This window comes from Pan troglodytes, chromosome 13, assembly GCF_028858775.2.
Source record: "Pan troglodytes isolate AG18354 chromosome 13, NHGRI_mPanTro3-v2.0_pri, whole genome shotgun sequence".
NCBI lineage: Eukaryota > Metazoa > Chordata > Mammalia > Primates > Hominidae > Pan > Pan troglodytes.
In genome coordinates, this window is record NC_072411.2 from 132,508,548 (window position 1) to 132,530,457 (window position 21,910).

The 21,910-nt window shown below is 37.8% G+C and overlaps 1 protein-coding gene across 50 annotated transcripts in view; it reads left to right on the forward strand.

Moving 5' to 3' along the window:
• SP140 (SP140 nuclear body protein) overlaps positions 1-21,910 on the forward strand; it is a 189,072-nt gene that overhangs the window by 135,640 nt on the left and 31,522 nt on the right. For all 50 annotated transcript variants that reach the window (XM_054679506.2, XM_016950644.4, XM_016950647.4 and 47 more), the window contains 3 exons: positions 9,815-9,901; positions 10,119-10,235; positions 10,868-10,921. In XM_054679506.2, the coding sequence (XP_054535481.1) occupies positions 9,815-9,901; positions 10,119-10,235; positions 10,868-10,921 (258 nt within the window). The remainder of the gene's footprint in view (positions 1-9,814; positions 9,902-10,118; positions 10,236-10,867; positions 10,922-21,910) is intronic.

Sequence of the window (21,910 nt, forward strand, 5' to 3'; positions counted from 1 at the left end):
CAGGTCACTGCAAATGCTGTTAATTCATTCCTTTTTATGGCTGCGTAGTATTCCATCATATATATATATATATATATATATATATATATATACACACCACATACATACATATATACCACAGTTTATCCACTTGTTAATTGGTGGGCATTTGGGTTGGTTCCACAATTTTGCAGTTGTGAATTTTACTGCTATAAACATGCATGTGCAAGTATCTTTTTCGAATAATGACTTCTTTTCCTCTGGATAGATACCCAGTAGTGGGATTGCTGGAACAAATGGTAGTTCTATTTTTAGTTCTTTAAGGAATCTCCACACTGTTTTCCATAGCAGCTGTACTAGTTTACATTCCCATCAGCAGTGTAGAAGTGTTCCCTATTCACTGCATCCATGCCAGCATCTACTGTTTTTGATTTTTTGATTATGGCCATTCTTACAGGAGTGAGGTGGTATCGCATTGTGGTTTTGATTTGCATTTCCCTGATCATTGGTGATGTTGAGCAATTTTTTCATATGTTCATTGGCCGTTTGTACATCTTCTTTTACGAACTGTCTATTCATGTCCTTAGCCCACTTTTTGATGGGATTGTTTGTTTTTTTTCTTACTGTTTTGTTTAAGTTCATTGTAGATTCTGGATATTAGTCTTTTGTCAGATGTATAGATTGTGAAGATTTTCTCCCACTCTGTGGGTTGTCTGTTTACTCCGCTGACTGTTCCTTTTGCTGTGCAAAAGCTCTTAGGTTTAATTAAGTCCCAGCTATTTATCTTTGTTTTTCTTTCATTTGCTTTTGGGTTCTTGGTCATGAAAGCCTTGCCTAAGCCGATGTTTAGAAGGGTTTTTCTGATGTTATCTTCCAGAATTTTTATAGTTTCAGGCCTTAGATTTAAGTCCTTGATCCATCTTGAGTTGGTTTTTATATAAGGTGAGAGATGAGGATCCAGTTTCATTCTCCTACATGTGGCTTGCCAATTATCCGAGCACCATTTGTTGAATAGGGTGTCCTTTCCCCACTTTATGGTTTGTTTGCTTTGTCAAAGATCAGTTGGCTGTAAGTATTTGGGTTTACTTCTGGGTTCTCTATTCTGTTTCATTGGTCTATGTCTATTTTCGTACCAGTACCACTCTGTTTTGGTGACTATGGCCTTATAGTATAGTTTGAAATCATGTCGTGTGATGCCTCCAGATTTGTTCTTTTTGCTTAGTCTTGCTTTGGCTTTGTGGGCTCCTTTTTGGTTCCATATGAATTTTGGAGTTGTTTTTTCTAATTCTGTGAAGAAGATGGTGGTATTTTGATGGGGATTGCATTGAATTTGTGATTGCTTTTGGCAGTATGATTATTTTCACAATATTGATTCTACCCATCCATGAAGCGTGGGATGTATTTTCATTTGTTCAGGTTGTCTATGATTTCTTTCAGCAATGTTTTGTAGTTTTCCTTGTAGAGGTCTTTCGACTCCCTGGTTAGGTGTATTCCTAAGTTTTTGTTGTTGTTGTTGTTGTTTTGCAGCTATTGTAAAAGGGGTTGAGTTCTTGATTTGATTCTCTGCTTGGTCACTGTTGGTATATAGAAAAGCTACTGATTTGTGTACATTAATCTTGTATCCAGAAAGTTCGCTGAATTCTTTTATCAGTTCTAGGAGCTTTCTGGGGGAGTCCTTAGGGTTTTCAAGGTATACAGTCATATCATCAGCAAACAGTGACAGTTTGACTTCCTATTTACCAATTTGGATGCTCTTTATTTCTTTCTCTTGTCTGATTGCTCTGGCTAGGACTTCCAGTACTATGTTGAAGAGGAGTGGCGAGAGTGGGCATCCTTGTCTTGTTTCAGTTCTCAGGGGGAAAGCTTTCAACATTTCCCCATTCAGTATTATGTTGGCTATGGGTTTGTCATAGGTGGCTTTTATTACATTAAGGTATGTCTCTTGTATGCTGATTTTGCTTAGAGTTTTAATCATAAGGAGATGCTGGATTTTGTTGAATGCTTTTTCTGCATCTATTGAAATGATCATGTGATTTTTGTTTTTAATTCTGTTTATGTGGTGTATCATATTTATTGACTTGCATATGTTAAGCCATCCCTGCATCCCTGGTATGAAACCTACTTGATCGTCGTGGATTATCTTTTTGATATGTTGTTGGATTCAGTTGGCAAGTATTTTGTTAAGGATTTTAGCATCTATGTTCATCAAGGATGTCAGTCTGTAGTTTTCTTTTTTGGTTATGTCCTTTCCTGGTGTTGGTATTAGGGTGATGCTGGCTTCACAGAATGAATTAGGGAGGGTTCCTTCTTTCTCTATCTTGTGGAATAGTGTCAAAAGGATTGGTACCAATTCTTTGACTGTCTGGTAGAATTCTGCTGTGAATCCGTCTGATCCTGAACTTTTTTTTGTTGGTAATGTTTAAATTACCATTTCAGTCTTGTGCTTGTTACTGGTCTGTTCAAGGTATCTAATTCTTCCCGATTTACACTAGGAGGGTTGTATTTTTCCAGGAATTTATCCATCTCTTCTATGATTTCTAGTTTATGTACATAAAGATATTCATAGTAGCCTTGAATGATCTTTTGTATTTCACTGGTGTCAGTTGTAGTATTTCCTGTTTCATTTCTCAGTGACGTTATTCGGGTTTTCTCTCCTCTTGGTTAATCTTGCCAATGGTCTATCCATTTTATTTACCTTTTCGAAGGACCAGCTTTTGTTTCATTTATCGTTTGTATTTTTTTTATTTCAATTTCATTTAGTTCTGCTCTGATCTTTGTTATTTCCTTTCTTCTGCTGGGTTTGGGTTTGGTTTTGGTTTGTTCTTGTTTCTCTAGTTCCTGCAGATGTGACCTTAGATTGTCAGTTTGTGCTCTTTCAGTCTTTCTGATGTAGGTGTTTAGGGCTATGAACTTTACTCTTAGCACCACCTTTGCTGTATCCCAGAGGTTTTGATTGTCATTCAGTTTGAAGAATTATTGTCATTCAGCTTGAATAATTTTTTAATTTCTATCTTGATTTCGTTTTTGACCCAATGCTCATTCAGGAGCAGGTTATTTAATTTTCATGTATTTGCATGGTTTTGGAGGTGCCTTTTGGAGTTGATTTCCAGTTTTATTCTACTGTGGTCTGAGAGAGTGCTTGATGTAATTCCGATTTTCTTAAATTTATTGAGGCTCGTTTTATGGCCTATCATATGGTCTATCTTGGAGAAAGTTCCATGTACTGTTAAATAGAATGTATATTCTGTGGTTGTTGGATGAAATGTTCTATATATATCTGTTAAATCCATTTGTTCCAAGGTATAGTTTAAATCCATTGTTTCATTGTTGACTTTCTTTCTTGATGACCTGTCTAGAGCTGTCAGTGGAGTATTGAAGTTCTCCACTATTATTGTGTTGCTGTCTATCTCATTTCTTAGGTCTATTAGTAATTGTTTTATAAATTTGGGAGCTCCAATGTTAGGTGCATATATGTTTAGAATTGTCGTATTTTCCTGGTGTACAAGGCTTTTTACCATTGTATAATGTCCCTCTGTGTCTCTTTTAACAGCTGTTGCCTTAAAGTTTGTTTTGTCTAATATAAGAATAGCTACCCCTGCTTGCTTTTGGTGTCCTTTTGCAAGAAATGCCTTTTTCCACCCCTTTACTTTAAGTTTATGCGAGTCCTTATGTGCTAGGTGAGTCTCCTGAAGGCAGCAGATGGTTGGTGAGTTCTTATCGGTTCTGTGGTTCTGTATCTTTTAAGTGGAGCATTTAGGCCATTTACATTCAATGTTAGTATTAAAATGTGAGGTACCATTGCATTCATTGTGCTTTTTGTTGCCTGTGTACTTTGTTTTTGTTTTTATTTTTTAACTTGTATTTTATTTTTGTTTTACAGGTCCTGTGTGATTTATGCTTTAAAGAGGTTCCGTTTTGATGTGTTTCTAGGATTTGTTTCAATATTGAGAGCTCCTTTTAGCAGTTCTTGTAGTGGTGGCTTGGTAATGGCGAATTCTCTCAGCATTTGTTTGTCTGAAAAAGACTGTATCTTTCCTTCGTATATGATGCTTAGTTTTGCTGGATACAAAAGTCTTGTCTGATAATTGTTTTGTTTGAAGAGGCTGAAGATAGGGCCCCAGTCCCTTCTGTCTTATATGGTTTCTGCCGAGAAATCTGCTGTTAATCTGATAGGTTCTCCTTTGGAGGTTACCTGGTGCTTCTGTCTCACAGCTCTAAAGATTCTTTCCTTCATCTTAAATTTGGTTAACCTGATGACAATGTGCCTAGGCGAAGATCTTTTTATGATGAATTTCCCTGGTGTTCTTTGTGCTTCTTGTATTTGGATGTCTAGGTCTCTAGCAAGGCCAGGGAAGTTTTCTTCAATTATTCCCCCAAATATGTTTTCCAAGCTTTTAGAATTCTCTTCTTCCTCAGGAACACTGATTATTCTTAGGTTTGGTCATTTAACATAATCCCAGACTTCTTGGAGGCTTTGTTCATATTTTCTTATTCTTTTTACTTTATCTTTGTTGGATTGGGTTAATTCAAAGACCTTGTCTTTGAGCTCTGAATTTCTTTCTTCTACTTTTTCAATTCTATTGCTGAGGTTTTCCAGAGCATTTCACATTTCCAAAAGTGTGTCCAAAGTTTCCTGAATTTTTTATTGATTTTCTTTAAGCTATCTATTTGCTTGAATATTTCTCCCTTCATTTCTTGTATCATATTTTGGATTTCCTTGCATTGGGCTTTGCCTTTCTCTGGTCCCTCCCTGATTAGCTTAATAACTACCCTCCTGAATTCTTTTTTGGGTAAATCAGGGATTTCTTCTTGGTTCGGATCCATTGCTGGTGAACTAGTGTGATTTTTGGAGTGTGTTAAAGAGCCTTGTTTTGTCATATTACCAGGGTTGGTTTTCTGGTTCCTTCTCATTTGGGTAGGCTCTGTCAGAGGGAGGGTCTAGGGCTGAAGGTTGTTGTTCAGATTCTTTTGTCTCATAGGATGTTCCCTTGATGTACTACTCTCCTCCCTTTTCTATGGATGTGGCTTCCTGTGAGCCAAACTGCAGTAATTGTTGTCTCTTTTCTGGGTCTAGTGACCCAGTGAGTCTACCAGGCTCCAGGCTGGTACTCAGGGTTGTCTGCACAGAGTCCTGTGATGTGAACCATCTATGGGTCTCTCAGCTGTGGATACCAGTGCCTGTTCTCCTGGAGGTGAAGGGGGTGCAATGGACTCCTTTGGTGGTTTAATGTTCTATATTTGTGCTGGTTGGCCTCTTGCCAGGAGGTGGCACTTTCCAGAGAGCATCAGCTGTGGTATTATGGGGAGGAACTGGTGATGGGCGGGCCCTAGAATTCCTAAGGTTATATGCCCTTTGTCTTCAGCTGCCAGGGTGGATAAGGAAGAGCCGTCAGGTGGGGGAGGGGCTAGGCATGTCTGAGCTAAGACTCTCCTTGGACATGTCTTGCTGCAGCTGCTGTGGGGCATGGGGGTGAGATTCCCATGTCACTGGAGTTGTGTACCTGGGAGGATTATGGCTGCCTCTGCTGAGTCATGCAGGTTGTCAGGGAAATGGGGGAAAGCTGGCAGTCACAGGTCTCACCCAGCTCCCATGCAAACCAAAGTGCCAGACTCACTCCCACCATGCCCCGCCCCAACAGCCCCCAGACCATTTCCAGGCTTGAAAACCTGCCGCAGGCTATCTGCCTCCCAGCTGCAGAAGAAAAAGGCTTGGTTCTTCCCCACCTGTGGAGTCTGCACACCGGATTTGCGCCCTCACAAGAGTTCTGTCCAGGAGGCTTCTCACCCTGTTCAAATTGTTACAAAGTTCAGCTAGAGATTGGCTTCTCCCTGTATAGTTTTACCCCCTGCTCCTCTCCCACTGGGTCCCTGTGGTGCCAGGGAGGAATGGTCTGCTAGGGGACCCAGCCAGCTCCCAGGCCCTTTCCGCTGCTTCCCCTACACCTGTATTTCCCTCATCTCTTCAGATTGACTCAGCTCCAGGTAAAGTCGGAAACTTCTCCCACAAACAGACCTTCAGCTTCTCCAGTGGGGGTGTGTGTTCGGGAGAGGAGGGTCTCCTTTTCCCACTTCTGCAGTTGGGGCACTCTCAGTTTTAGGGGGGGGTCTCCTGGGTCCTGCAGGTGCAGTCTACTTCCTTCAGAGGGTCATGTTGCCTAGGCTGGTCACGAACCATGGCCTATTTTTTATGTACGTATAAAAGAAAAGGATTATGATAAAGGAGAAAGGGAGACAGGAGATCTGTCTCCTGATAATGTGATAATAGAAGATTCAGTGTGGGTGACTGATGAAGGAGTATTTTAAAATCATGAAGATCTGTTCCATTTCTGTGTTCCATGAGAATGGCCCCAAGATATTTGGGTCAAATGTAGGGAGGCCTGGTATTTCAGAAAAGATTGACCCCCATTGTCTTCAAGACTCAGTTAATCCTAGAAATCCTCTTATCTTTCCTTTAGTCATTGGTCTTGGGAAACTTTGAAGACATTGTAACATTTCTTTATATAATATTATTTCCTCAGCCAATAGATTATGTCTGAGAAAATAGCCTAGTTTTTGTTTTGTTTCATTTTGTTTGTTTTACAAACTTGGAGTTTTTCCTTAGAAGTTTTGTGTCCATTTTTGCCCACCTCAATGAATAGATTAAGAAATGTCTAGATCTATAGAGTATAATAGAAGTGACCTATGCATCAGATCAGAGAAGATGCAGGTATGAGCTTTGTATCCCTTAGGCCGTATTTAAAACTTGGGAGAAGATGGTTGTGTTCGTTTTTCATTGCTGCATGACAAATAACCACAAACGTAATGGCTTACTGCAATACCCACTTGCTATCTCACAGTCCTGCCAGCGGAAGTGTGGGTGGGCTCAACTTAGTTCTCTGCTTAGAGTCTCCTTAGGCTGAAATTAAGATGTCAGCCCAGCTGAAGTCTTGGCTGAAGGCTCTGAGAATCTTGCAATCGAGCTCACCCAGGTTGTTGACATAATCCAGTTCCTCGTGGTTGTTGAACCGAGGTCACAGCTTTGTTGCTGGTTGTTGGTCACGGACCACTCTCAGCTCCTGGAAGCCAAACATATTCCTTAATATATTGCCCCTCCATCTTGAAGCCAGCAATCTTGTGTGGAATCCTTCTCACACTTTGAACCTCTGACTTCCTCTTCTGCTGCTGGCTAGAGAAAACTCCCTGCTCTTAAAAGGCTCATAAGGTTAAACCAGATCCACTCTATTAGTCTCTCTTAAGGACAGCTCTGCCAAATCACATAAGGTAATTATGGAAGTAATATCTCATTATGTTCACAGTCCTCAGGATTAGGGAAAGAAATATTTGGGGGCCATCTTAGATTTCTGCCTATCATCAAGGAAATTCCTAGAAAATAACTGTCCAGATGAGCCACTGATTTTCCCAAGCAAATAATATTTATCTTTACCAAATGAGACATTAAACAAAGCAGAACATAAATATATTAAAAATTTTGGCTTTAGGTGAGACTGAAGAGATTGTAGTAATCTGGTTAGGAGGTACAGGGAAGTGAGGTATACCTATTTTGTTTATTGCTTTCAGACCTCAAATCATCCGTAGTGTAGGTATACTAATGGTCAGGTCAACTATACATAGATCATGTGTCAGAGAATTTTCCAGGACTTCTAAAATTAGTCCTTCTTCTGAACCTTTAATCTGGTAGTTCTATTTGCAGAACAGATCCCTACCTATTACATTTATAGAGGTTTTGTTGAAAACAGTGTTCCTCAGATAATGGTCTGAAAGTAATAGATTACTGGTTGAGATGTGGAAACATTCAGTGATTTTTTTCTCTTCTTTTATAGACCTACTTGTCAAATGTGTTACTTACTTTGGACATGACAAAACCTCCCCATTGTAAGCCAGAGTCATTTTAGGGAAAATTTTGCCAGTTATTAAGAAAAGTACAAGAGTTAGAATCATGATGAAAGTATACAGAGGAAGTGAACATTTTATCGGGGAGATTATGGCTTTGGCAAAGACAATCCCGTGACAAACAGCAAAGAGGCCACTATATTTCAGTATAAGTGTGAATGGTGTGTTCCACATGAATGAAGCAGAAACTGAAAAGGGGACATATGATTAATTACATGATTGTAGTTGACTCCAGATTACATACTAAACAAAATGATTTTCTTTCACAAATTGGCAAGACACTAGGTGCCCTCATGAAGGTTTTGATGAGGGACCCAAGATAAAATGTGACCAAACATCTTTGCACAGTTTGGCTACTGTCTAATGGACCCACATCCATTAGTTTTAGGGGCTGGCTTGAATTGAGGACTTATCAGACTTTGGCCACCAGCTGTTTGCTTTGGATCACTATCTTCTAACATTCAGAAAGCACAGGAAAATCAGGAACAAGCACACATGAAATAAGACTTTTTTTTTTTTTTTTTGGTGGGGTTTTGCTATGTTGCCCAGGATAGTCTAGAATTCCTGAGCTCAAGCCATCTGCCTGTAATATGACCTATTACAGGCATGAGCCACCATGCCTGGCAGAGATAAGACTTTTTAAAAATAGACAGAATAGGCCGGGTGTGGTGGCTCATGCCTATAATCCCAGCACTTTGGGAGGCCGAGATGAGTGGATCACCTGAGGTCAGGAGTTCAAGACCAGCCTGGCCAACATGGAGAAACCCCCTCTCTACTAAAATTACAAAAATTAGCCAGGCGTGGTGGCAGGCACCTGTAATCCCAGCTACTTTGGGAGGCTGAGACAGGAGAATCTCTTGAACCCGGGAGGCGGAGGTTGCAGTGAGCCGAGATTACGCGGTTGCACTCCAGCCTGGGCGACAAGAGTGAAACTCTGTCTAAAAAAAAAAAAAGACAAAAGAAAGGTAACAGTAGATGAAGTAGTGAAACAAGTAAATAAGTAAATAAGCACATTAATTGAGAAAATGTTGGCTAAGTGGTGTACTTCCAACTGAAAATATCTAATTGTACCTAATTGTATACCCATGTTTAAATAAGATAAATTCAGAACTAGGAGCTCAGTGAAACAAGTCAGAGTTCGAGTTGTTGTTGAGAAAGATTCACTTGGCAGTAGGTCAGAAAAATGACCTGAGCTGGACACAGTGGCCTGAGATTCATGCTTGTGGATCCAAGGGTCCCACAGGACACTCCCCAGCAAGAATCTTCAAGATAATCTCGGCAGGAACTCCAATTTTTGAAGGGCTAGGCTACTACTCATAATCTGAAACTAAAAGCTGATTTATTCCTAGCTAAGCAAGGCACCTAGTGGGAGGAGGCCCTGTGCTTGTAAGACACAGTCTCTATAGAAAAGGAAACTGCAGTTTTATATAGAGTTTTAGGAAGCATATTGTGTAGGGACTCCAGACCTTCAGAAACAGGAGTGTTTATGAGTAATTTAGCATTTGGCCATCAATGCAGGCTTTGTGGAGGGGGTGTTGCTGACTGGCTGGGCTTCAGATATGTAGAACTGCCAGTAATGGGCTCGCTTTCAGAAATGTGACTGGTGATATAAGTAGTCAATGGCCAATTGGGATGAGTTTAAATAGTTGCTTTTCACTATTGTCAAAGAACAGTAGTATTTTCTGGAATGATAAGAGTTTCCTTGCTTTATTCTCAGGACTACAAGTACAAAAATAAAAGTAGAGAAAAGGAGGATGAGGTGCATAACATGGGGAGAGCGTGGCTCTGTTATGTGTCAAATGTGATTATAGGAGCAGGTATATTTTTTTCCAGAGAACAGTTCATCTTAGCTCAGAATATCAGTATGCAGTATAGCAGCACTGGAAACTCTTCTGTGGTCATTGTCTCAGGATCCTTGGACAATAATTTTCTTGTTTCTCATTAGTGTCTAGTGAACTAGAAAATCACCCAATGAATGAAGAAGGAGAATCAGAAGAGCTTGCTTCTAGCCTGCTATATGATAATGTACCAGGTAATTATGACTTAAAATAGTGAAAACAGAAACAGAGTTCTGATAAAGAGAAAAAGGAGGATAAAAAATAGACTTAAAGGAAGAGTCAAATATAAGGAGGAGCAGTGAAAGGAGAAGACTTCAGAGGAAAAAGTAAAGAAGGGGGAGCAACAGGGGTGCAGAAAATAGAGTCACTGGGTCAAACTGAAAGTCTTCATGAATCACAATTTTGGCCCAGGAGCAGAGCAATCAGCAAATGAAAATGAGAAGTGTTCCTGTGTCATGTGTTTCTCAGAAGAGGTGCCAGGAAGCCCAGAAGCAAGGACGGAAAGTGATCAAGCGTGTGGCACAATGGGTAAGGCTGTCTGAGGGCCGTGGGATGGGGGTGGCTCAGTGGGCCCCACAGACCCCCAGTAGGGTGGAGGTAGGTGCTCCAGTCTGTCCAGAATTCTATTCTCCGCATTTTCTTGACCTGAGCCTTTGGGGAACTGCAGGGAGGCAAGAGATCGTTATAAAGTACTATTTAAGAGGATGGACTCTGTTGATTAGACATAGATGAGGTCATAGAAGTATACTCTTTGCAATGGCACTTATCTTGTGTATTGCATTAGTATATTAAGTTACACCCAATCTTCCATGAAGCCCAGGATACCCCAGTGAACTTCTGCTGGTAGATAATAGTGTCACTTTGCTACAACTTAGAAAGGCCACACTCAAAAGACAACTAATCCCGCTACTTAATTGTCAGGAGGAAAGACTGCAGGTCTACTCTTCTTAGCCCAACACGTATTTTTGATAGAAGACCCAGGGCCCATCCTAGACTCCTAGTTCTCAGTTCAGTGGGTTTTTGGTTCCCCTAGAAGAAAGAGAGGAATGATTATCCAAACATCTTTATAAACTCAAGCCTTCTGTAGTATACATTGTCCTAAAATCTATAACTTTTATTTATTAATTTCTGTTTCCTCACCACCACTTGTTATTTTCCAGATACTGTGGATATTGCAAACAACTCTACTTTGGGAAAACCCAAGAGGAAAAGAAGTAAGAATAAATAAGAATTCACTTGCTTTTGGTATTACAAATACGTTTTTAATGCCAGAGTTTTAATTTTGTCATTGTTACTATTTCTGTTATTATTTGTAATACTGTGGTAGACAGAAGGATGACCTCCCTAAGATGTCTACCTCCTAATCCCTGGACCTGTAATCTGCTATCTTACATGACAAAAGGGACTTTACAGATACAATTAAGCTAGAGACCTTGAAATGGGGAGATGATCCTGGGTTATGGGGTGGGTGCAATCTAATCTTGTAGGCCTTAAAGAGTGGAAAACTTTTCCTGGCTGTGGAGAAAGGAAGATGTGACTATGGAAGAATCATCAGAAATATGTCATGTTGCAGGCTTTGAAGATGGAAGAAGGGACCAAGGAATATGGGTGACCTCTGGGAGCTGAAAAGACAAGGAAATAGCTTGTCCTTCCCAGCTCCCAGAAAGGAATTACTTTAGCCAGTGAGACCCATGTCACACTTCTCACTGACATAACTGGAAGAAAATACATTTGTGTTGTTTTAAACCACTAAATTGGTGGTAATTTGTTATGGCAGCAATTAAGAGTAATACAGATTTTGGTACTTAGAAGTAGGGTGTGGCTATTAACATATTCCTGAAAGTGTTGGCATGCCTTTGGGATTGGGCAATGGACAGAGGCTGGAAGAATTTTAGATAATGATCGGAAAAGCCTATATTGCCTTGAGTAGTTCTTAGTAGAAACATGGATGCTAAAGACTGTGCTAGTGAGGACTGAGAAGGAAGTGAAGAACATGGGAGAGAAAGCCTATATTGCATTAGAGAAAACCTGGATCATCATGAGCAGGCTGTTAGTAAAACTATGGAGGTTAACTGTGTTACTGGTGAGCACTCAGAAGGACATAAGAAAGATGTGGAAAGGGCCTCCTTATTATATAGTGGTCTGTCCTGTACTCATGTGAAAAGCAGAACTTTCTGGATCTATAGCTAAGGAGATTTCCAAACACAGTGATCATGGTGTGTTGTGGTGTCTTTTGCTAATTATAGTAAAATGCAAGAGGGAAGAGGTATATTGAAGGAAGAGCTGCTAAACGAAAAAGAATCAAGTCTTGATGATTTAGAAAATTCTCAGCCTATCCAGGTCAAAAAACATGATAAAATGAGGAGATTCACTGTCAGGGACGTGTGCTTGGTAGAAACAACAAAGACTTTTTGCCAGTTCCCTGGGAAGTAGTGAAAGGTCAGATTATACATTCACAAAAAAAGTTATTTGAAGAGATGTAGCATGTGACTCATAAGTCCCTCAGCCATCTTAGCAGAAGTCAAAAATAGATGTGCATTGCTACAAAAAGAATAAAATACCTAGGAATACAGCTAATTAGGGAGGTGAAAGATCTCTACAAGGAGAACTAAAAACCACTGTTCAAAGAAATGACAGATGACACAAACAAATGGAAAAACATTCCATGTTCATGGATAGGAAGAATCAATATCATTTTAAAATGGTCATACTGCCCAAAGCAATTTATAAATTCAATGCTATTGCCATTAAGCTACCATTGACATTCCTCACATAACTAGAAAATACGATTTTAGAATTCACATGGAACCAAAAAAGAGCCTGAATAGCAAAGGCAATCCTAAGCAAAAAGAACAAAGCTGGAGATATCATGCTACCCAATTTCAAGCCATACTACAGGGCTACATTAACTGATATGGTTTGGCTGTGTCCCCACTCAAATCTCATCTTGAATTGTATCTCCCACAATTCCCAAGTATTGTGGGAGGGACCCAGTGGCAGGTAATTGAATCATAGGGGCCAGTTTTTCCTGTGCTATTCTCATAATAGTGAATATGTCTTCATGAGATCTAATAGTTTTATAAGGGGGAGTTTCCCTGCACAAGCTCTCTCTCTTTGCCTGCCATCATCCATGTAAGACGTGACTTGCTCCTCCTTGTCTTCCACCATGATTGTGAGGCTTCCCCAGCCACATGGAACTGTAAGTCCATTAAACTCTTTTTCCTGTATAAATTACCCAGTCTTGGGTGTGTCTTTATCAACAGTATGAAAACGAACTAATACAGTAACCAAATCAAGATGGTACTGGTACAAGAACAGACACATAGCCCAGTGGAACAGAAAAGAGAACCCAGAAATAAGACCAAACACCTACAACTAACTGATCTTTGACAAACCTGACAAAAACAAGCAATGGGAAAAGGATTCCTTATTCAGTAAATGGTACTGGGATAATCAGCTAGCCATATACAGAAAATTGAAACTGGACCCCTTCCTTACACCATATACAAAAATTATCTCAAGACAGATTAAAGAATTAAATGTAAAATCCAAAACTATAGAAAACCTGGAAGATGACCTAGGCAATACCATTCAGGACATAGGCATGGGCAAAGAGTTCATGACAAAGATGCCAAAAGCAATTGCAATAAAAGCAAAAATTGAAAAATGGGATCTAATTAAACTAAAGAGTTTCTGCACAGCAAAAGAAGCTATCATCAGAGTAAACAGACAACTTACAGAATGGGAGAAAATTTTTGCAAACTATGCATCTGACAAAGATCTAACATCCAGCATCTGTAAGGTACTTAAACAAATTTACAAGAAAAACAAACAGCCCCATTAAAAAGTAGGCAAAGGATATCAACAGATAACTTTTCAAGAGAAGACATACATGCAGCCAGCAATCATATGAAAAAAAGCTCAACATCACTGATGATTAGAGAAATGCAAATCAAAACCAAAATGAGATACCATCTCACACCAGTCAGAATGACTATTATTAAAAGGTCTAAAAACAACAGATACTGACAAGGTTGTGGAGAAAAAGGAATGCTTATACACACTGTTGCTGGGAGTGTAAACTAGTTCAACTATTGTGGAAGACAGTGTGGCAATTCCTCAAAGACCTAAAGACAGAAATACCATTTGACCCAGCAATCCTATTACTGAGTATATACCCAAAGGAATATAAATCATTCTATTATAAAGACATATGCACATGTATGCTTATCTCAGCACTGTTCACAGTAGCAAAGACATGGAATCAACCTAAATGTCCAGCAATGATAGACTGGATAAAGAAAATGTGGTTCATGTACACCATGGAGTACTGTGCGGCCATAAAAAAAGAATAAGATCATGTGCTTTGCAGGGACATGGATGGAGCTGGAGACTATTATCCTTAGCAAACTAATGCAGGAACAGAAAACTGAACACCACATGTTCTCACTTATAAGTGGTAACGAAATGATGAGAACACATGAACACCTAGAGGAGAACAACACACACTGAAGCCTATCAGAAGGTTCAGAAGGTGAAGGGTTGGAGGAGGGAGAGGATCAGGAAAAATAACTAATAAGTATGAGGCTTAATACCTGGATGATGAAATAATCTGTATAACAAACACCCATGACACATGTTTACCTTTGTAACAAACCTGCACATATATCCTTGAACTTAAAGTATAAAAAAAAAAATAGATGTGTGAATTCCTAGGAAAGATCTGTAGGGAAGCTTCATGTCTAATGGAGGAAATCAGAAATCCCCATGATATATGCAGGAGATCCATAAGACTCTTGAGGGTTTTGTACCAAGAGAAACAAAGATTTCCATGTCCTATCTCCTAGAACCTATAATCTGTTACTTTACATGGCAGAAGGGACTTTGAAGATGTAATTAAGTTAAGGATCTTGAGGTAAGATCACATGGGCCACTAAAGTCAGAGAACATATCCTCCTGTCGAGAGAGGGATGTGTGACTATGGAAGAATGGTCAGAGAGAATAGAGCTGGATGTGGAGATGGATGCAGGGGTCCATCAACTAAAGAATGTGGGCAGCCTTCCGAAGCTGGAAAAGGCTCCTCTGTGGCCTCCAGAAAGGAGCAAAGCCCTGCAGACACCTTGATTGATTTTAGCCCTGTTAGGTGCATGTCAGATTTCCAACCCACAGAATTATGAGACCACAAATCTGTGATTTTTTTGTCACTAAATTTATGGTAATTTATTACAGCAGCAATACCTTTTGTAAGACAAAAAAAAAATTTCACCCTATACGGTTATATTCAATCTTCTAAACTAACAATTTATATTTTTTCAAATTACTTACACCTTTATGCTTTTTTTTTTCTGATTTTAAAATACTTGTTCCCTGTAAACTTTGCTGTACATATTTCTATATTTTTTTCTATGGTTTGTTAGCACATTTAGAATTATGTGATATATCTAAATGAATACATTTAAACTGTTACATTTCTTTTTAAATCAATATAACATGCACTGGATATTATAAACATTTAATATCTTGCCAACTTAACTGTAAAAAGAAGTTTTATTTCATTCCTGTTTTAACTTACATTGCTTTCATTTTTGGTGCAGTTGAGCATTCTTCATTTGTTATTGGCCATTTTTGTTTCTTCTCCTACGAGTGCCTGGAACTTATATTTTGCCAGTGTGTTGTCTTTTTTTCCCCATGCTTTAGGACAACAGGAATACTTATATATGACATATATATAAGTGTTGACTATGTGTGTTGTCATATTTGATATTATTCTTTTACGTTTCTTTGTGGTATAGGCACATCTCGTTTGATTGCACTTCACTTTATTGTACTTTGAGAATATTGTGAGTTTTACAAATTTAATGTTTGTGACAACCCTGTGTCAAAAAAAGTCTGTTGGTGCCCTTTTTCCAACAGCATGTGCTCACTTTGTGTCTCTGTCACATTTTGGTAATTCTCGCAATATTTCAAATTTTATTATTATTCTTCTTCCTGTTATGGTAGTATGAACAGTGGTAACAATGATCTTTGATGTTACTATTCTAACTGTCTATGGCACCACACACTGTGTTCGTATAAGATGGCAAACCTAATAAATGTTGTGTGTGTTTCAACTGCTTCACTGACCAGCTGTTTCCCTGTCTCTCTCCCTCTCTTTGACTTTCCTCTTTCCTGAGACAAAAAAAATATGGAAATTAAGTCAATTAATAATCCTACAATGGCCTCTAAGGGCTCAAGTTAAAGGAAGCGTCACATGTGTCTCACTTTAAATAAAAAGCTAGAAATGGTGAGGCTTAGTTAGGAAGCCATGTCAAAAGCTGAGATAGGCTGAAAACTAGGCCTGTTGCAGCAAACAATCAGCCAAGTTATGAAGTGCTACTCCAGTGAACACACGAATAATAAGAAAGTGGAACAGTCTTATTGCTGATATGGAGAAAGTATGAGTGGTCTGGATAGAAGATCCAACCAGCCACAACATTCCCTTAAGCCAAGCCTTAATCCAGAGTGAGGCCTAAACTCTCCTCAATTCTATGAAGGCTGAAAGATGTGGGAAGCTGCATAAGAAAAGTTTGTGGCTAGCTGATGTTGGTTCCTGAGGTTGAAGGAAAGAAGCTGTCTCATAACATTAAAGTGCAAGGCGAAGCTGCGAATGCTGATGTAAAAGCTGCAGAAGGTTGTCCAGAAGATCTAGCCAAGATCCTAGATGAAGATGGCTACACTAAACAACAGTTTTACAGTGTAGACTAAACGGCCTTTTATTGGAAGAAGATGCCATCTAGAACTGTCATAGCTAGAGAGGAGAAGTCAATGCCTGGTTTCAAAGCTCCACAGAACAGGCTGAGTCTCTTGTTAGAAGCTAAGGCAGCAGGTGACTTTCCCTTGAAGCCAATACTCATTCACCATTCTGAAAATCCTAGGGCCCTTAAGAATTATTCTAAGTCTACTCTGCCTATGCTGTATAAGTAAAATAAAGCCCAGATCATAGAACATCTGTTTACAACATGGTTTACTGAGTATTTTAAACCCACTGTTGAGACATACTCCTCAGAAAAAAGATTCCTTTCAAAATATTACTGTTCATTGACAGTGCACCTAGTCATCCAGGAGCTCTGATGGAGAGGTACAAGGTGATTAGTATTATTTCCATGCCTGCTAACACAACGTCCATTCTGCAGCCCATGGATCAAAAAGTAATTTCAACTTGCAAGTCTTAGTATTTAAGAAACACATGTTGTAATGCTATAGCTGTCTCTATACATAGTGATTCTTCTGATGAATCTTGGCAAAGTCAATTGGAAACCTTCTGGAAAGGATTCACCATTTTACATGGCATAATAACATTCATGATATATGAGAGGAGGTCAAAATATCAACATTAACAGGAATTTAGAAGAAGTTGATTACAATCCTCATGGATGACTTTGAAGTGTTCAAGACATCAGTGAAGAAGTAATTGCAAGTGTGGCAGAAATAGCCAAGAGAACCAGAATTAGAAGTGGAGCCTGAAGATGTGATTGAATTGCTGCAATCTCATGATAAACCTTGAGTGGACGAGGAGTTGCTTCTTAAGAATGAGCAAAGAAAGCAGTTTCTTGAGATGGAATTTATACCTGGTGAAAATGCTGTGAACATTGTTGAAATGACAACAAAGGATTTAGAATATATTAGTTGATAAAGCAGCAGCAAGATTTGAGAGGATCTACCGTGATAAAATGCTACTCAATAGCATTGCATGCTACAGAGAAATCTTTCAGGAAGAGCCAATTAATTTAGCAAACTTCATTACTGTCTTATTTTAAGAAATTTCCACAGACACCTCAGCCTTCATCAGTCACCACCCTAGACAGTCAGTAGCCACCAACATCCAGGCAGGACTTTCCACCAGCAAAGAGATTATGACTTATTGAAGGCTCAAGTGATCATGAGCATTACATTTAGCAATAAAGTATGTTTAAGATATGTTCATTTTATTTTAGACACAATGCTATTGCACACTTAATATACCACAGTATAGTGTAAACATAACTTTCATATGCACTGGGAAACCAAAAAATTTGTGTGATTTACCTTATTGCAATATTCACTTTATTGCAGTGGTCTGAAACCAAGTATTTCTAAGATATGCCTGTATCTTTATCCCAAAGAAGCTTGAAATTTTCATCTGATCAAATCTGTCAGCCTTTTCATTTATGGTTTCCAGGTTTTATGTAAAATTTACAAATATATTGTCCACCTCATAATTTAGAAACATGTTTATTTACTTCTAGAATATTTGAAATACTTTTTAATGTTTAAATCTATAACACACATGGAATTCATTTATTGTTGTATGATGTGAGATGGTAATTAAGAGATATAACACCGGTAGTTTTTTTCTTCATGATTCAAAATACTATTTTATGTATGTTTTCCAGTATACACAGAACTGTGTCTTATCACATTTCTTTATCCATTCATCTGTTGATAGAGACTTAGGTTGTTTCTATGTCTTAACTACTGTGAATTATGCTGCAATGAACATGTGGATGCAGATACCTCTTTAAGATATTGGTCTCATTTCCTATAAATTCATACCCCAAAGTGAGATTTCTGGATTGTATGTATTTCTGTTTTTAACTTTTTGAGGAACCTCCATACTGTTTTCCATAATGGCTGTACCAATTTACATTCCCACTTAGAGCATACAAGGGTTCCTTTTCCCCACAACCTCACCAACACTTGTTATCTCGTGCCTTTTTGCTAATAGCTATCCTAATAGGTGTGAGGTGATGTTTCATTATGGTTTTGAGTTACAATTCTCTCATGATTAGTAATGTTGATTGCTTTTTTTATAATCCATTGGCCATTATATGTCTTCTTTGGGAAAACATTTATTAAGATCCTTTACCCATTTTTAAATCAGGTTATGACATGCTTTTGTTTTGTTTTGTTTTTTTGCTATTGAGTTATGTGAGTTCCTTATATATATTTAGGTAGTAACCCTTATCAAATACATGCTTTGCAAATGTTTTCTCCTATTCCATAGGTTGCCTTTTCATTTTTACAATTATTTCATTTGCTGTACAAAAGCTTTTTAGAGTGATGTAGGTCCACTTGTTTATTTTTGCTTTTGTTGCCTGTGCTTCTGGTGTCATATCTAAAGAATAATTGCCCAGACTAACATCAAGGAGCTTTTCCTCTGTTTTCTTCTAGGAATTTTATGGTTTCATATTTGACATTTAAGCCTTTAATCTATTTTGAGTTAATTTTTGTATATGGTGTAAGCCAAGCGTCTAATTTCATTCTTTTGCTTGTGGATATTCAGTTTTCTTAGGACCATTTATTGAAGAGACTGTCTTTTCTCCATTATTTATTCTTGGCACCCTTGTCAAGATTAAATGCCCCTTCTTGACATCTGTATTCAGCATAGTGATGTAAGTCCTAGTCAGAGCAAGTAAGAAAGAAAGAAAAGGCATCCAAATTGGAAAGAAGTTAAATTGTCTCTGTTTGCAGGTAACATGATCTTCTATGTAGAAAACCCTATAGACTCCATCAAAAAACTGTTGGAACTAACAAATGAATTAGTAAGGTTGCAGGATTCAAAGATCAGTTGTGTTTCTATGCACTAACAATGAACTATCCAAAAAATAAATTAAGAAAACAATCCCATTTACAATAGCAACAAAAAGAATAAAATAGGAACCAAGTTAACAGGAGGTGAAATATTTGCACACTGAAAACTATGACATTGATGAAAGAGATTGAAAAATATACAAATAAATGGGAAGATATCTCATGTTCATGAACTGGAAGAATAGTGTTAAAATGTCCATATTACCCAAGGTGATCTGGAGAGTCAATGAAATCTCTATCAAAGTTTAAATGACATTTTTCACAGAAATAAGTAAAAGGAATCCTAAAATTTGTATTGAATCATAAAAGACTCCAAATAGTCAAAGTAATTTTGAAAAAAAAAGAAACAAACTGGAGGCCTCGTACTGTCTGATTTTAAGCTATGTTACAAAGCAAGAGTAATCAAAACAGTATGGTACTGGCATAAAAACACACATAAACCAATGCAATTGAATAGGGAACCCAGAAATAAACACTCATGCATGTATGTTCAAGTAATCTTTGATAAGGACAACAATTACAGAATTTTCTTTGTGTAGATGTTCCACACATCCACTTTTCTTATCTGCTTTATTGAGCTGTAATTTGCATAAAACCAATTCATCACCTTTAGGTATAACCTAATTTGTTTTAACAAATGTGTGCAGTTATGTAAATACCTCCACAATCATGACATGTATCATTTTCATCACCCCAAAGTCCACTTGCATTCTTCTCTCCATTCTCTGGTTCTTGACAACAGCTGATCTGTTTTTTGCTAGTTTGTTTTTTAAAAGATGGGGCCTCACTGTGTGTTCCAGGATGGCCTTAAACTCCTGGGCTCAAGTGATCCTCCTGCCTCAGACTCCCAAATAAGTGGGAATACAGGCATATACCACCCCTAAACCAAGGTGTTTTTTTTTTTTTAATTTGCAACCTAATGTGTGGTCAATATTTGTAAATGTTTTCTGCCCCTTGAGAATAATGTACATTTGAACTATTTGTTAGGCTCTGGCTTCACTCCATGTATATTGTTTTTATCAAGCACAACTTTCTTGTTTAAATTTGTGTCCGTAGTAATTTAAATTTTATTTGCTCCATCAGATTTGCATACAAATGTGTTAAATTCTTGCACATGGTTGTATATTTGCCAATTCCTCTTTATTTTGTTGCTTTACTTTAAATATTTTGAGGCTATTTATGATTTATAACTTTTTAATGGATGTTTTTCTTTTATCATTATACAGCATTCTGCTTTATCCCTGTTAATGCTTTTGCCGTAAAATCTCTTTTGCCAAGTACTAACATTGTTACACATACTTTTATGATTTTTTAAAAATATTTTCCACTCACTTTATGTGATGCCCTTTTGTTCAGTTTTCTTTTATGTCTCTTGTAACTGCACTTAACTTTTGTAGTTTTGTCTGATATTCCTAGCTTCTTAATAGGTAAATTTCAATTTGTTTACATTTATTGAGTTTCCAGATGTATACAGACCTATATCTTCTGTGGTATTGTTGACCATTCTCTATTTGTATCTTTCGTGTCTCCTTCCTGCTTTCTAATGGATTGGTATAAAACTATATATTCTCCCCTTTCTCCCTGCTGGTTTGGAAATTAAAGATAAAATTTCTGTAATCTTTTAAATTATGTCCCAATCCCAAAAGATGATAAGGATCTTATCATGATTTCACTACAAACTGAACACCCCATCTCTACCATTTTGGCTATTGTTTAATATTTTATTTTTAACTATAAATTTTGAAACTATTATCATTTTTACAGTTGATATTTACTTAATTTAAAAAATTATTTTGTATACTCACCATTGTTCTTTTTCTTTGGTTTCACTTTTTGTCTAGCTGAAGTAAATTCTTTGTTTTTTCTAGTGAGTGATCTCTAAGTGGTAAACTCTGTAAGTGTTGGATGTACAACTTTGTCTTTACTTTGATAGAACTTTTTAGCTACATTAAAAATTCTAGGTCGATAATTTATTTCTTCTCAGTATAGTAAAGTGATTACTATATTATTTCCTGGAATCTATGGTGTGGCTAATAACAATTATTCTTTTATTGTAACTAACTGTAACTTCTTGGTAAATATTCTGTCCTTTGTCTCTAAAAGCTTTTATTCCCCAAAATTTAATCACAAAAATTTTAAGCATACAGAAGACTTGGGAGAATTATACACTAAACATCAATATACTTTCAAATAGATTCACAATTAACATTGTATCATTCCTGCTTTATCACTTTTCTATTTATCTATGCATTTCTCTATCCACTCACTAACCGGTGGTCAAGTTTGAAACATTTCAAGGCTGCAGACGTTAGCACTCTTCCCCCTCAAATACGTCAGAATGTATATCATTAACTAGAGTTCAATGTATATTTAGAGTTCTTTTGTTAAGATAAAATTTACAATGAAATGCACAAGTATTAAGTGTACCATTTGATGAGTTCTTATAACTGCATTTTTCTGCACCATCAAAATTCTTATCAAGCTACAGAACATGACCATCACCCTGGAAAGGTTCCTTACGCCCTTTCTGGTGTATCTCCACCCACTACCCATCAGGGCAATCACTACTCTTCTTTTTAACTATGATAATTTGG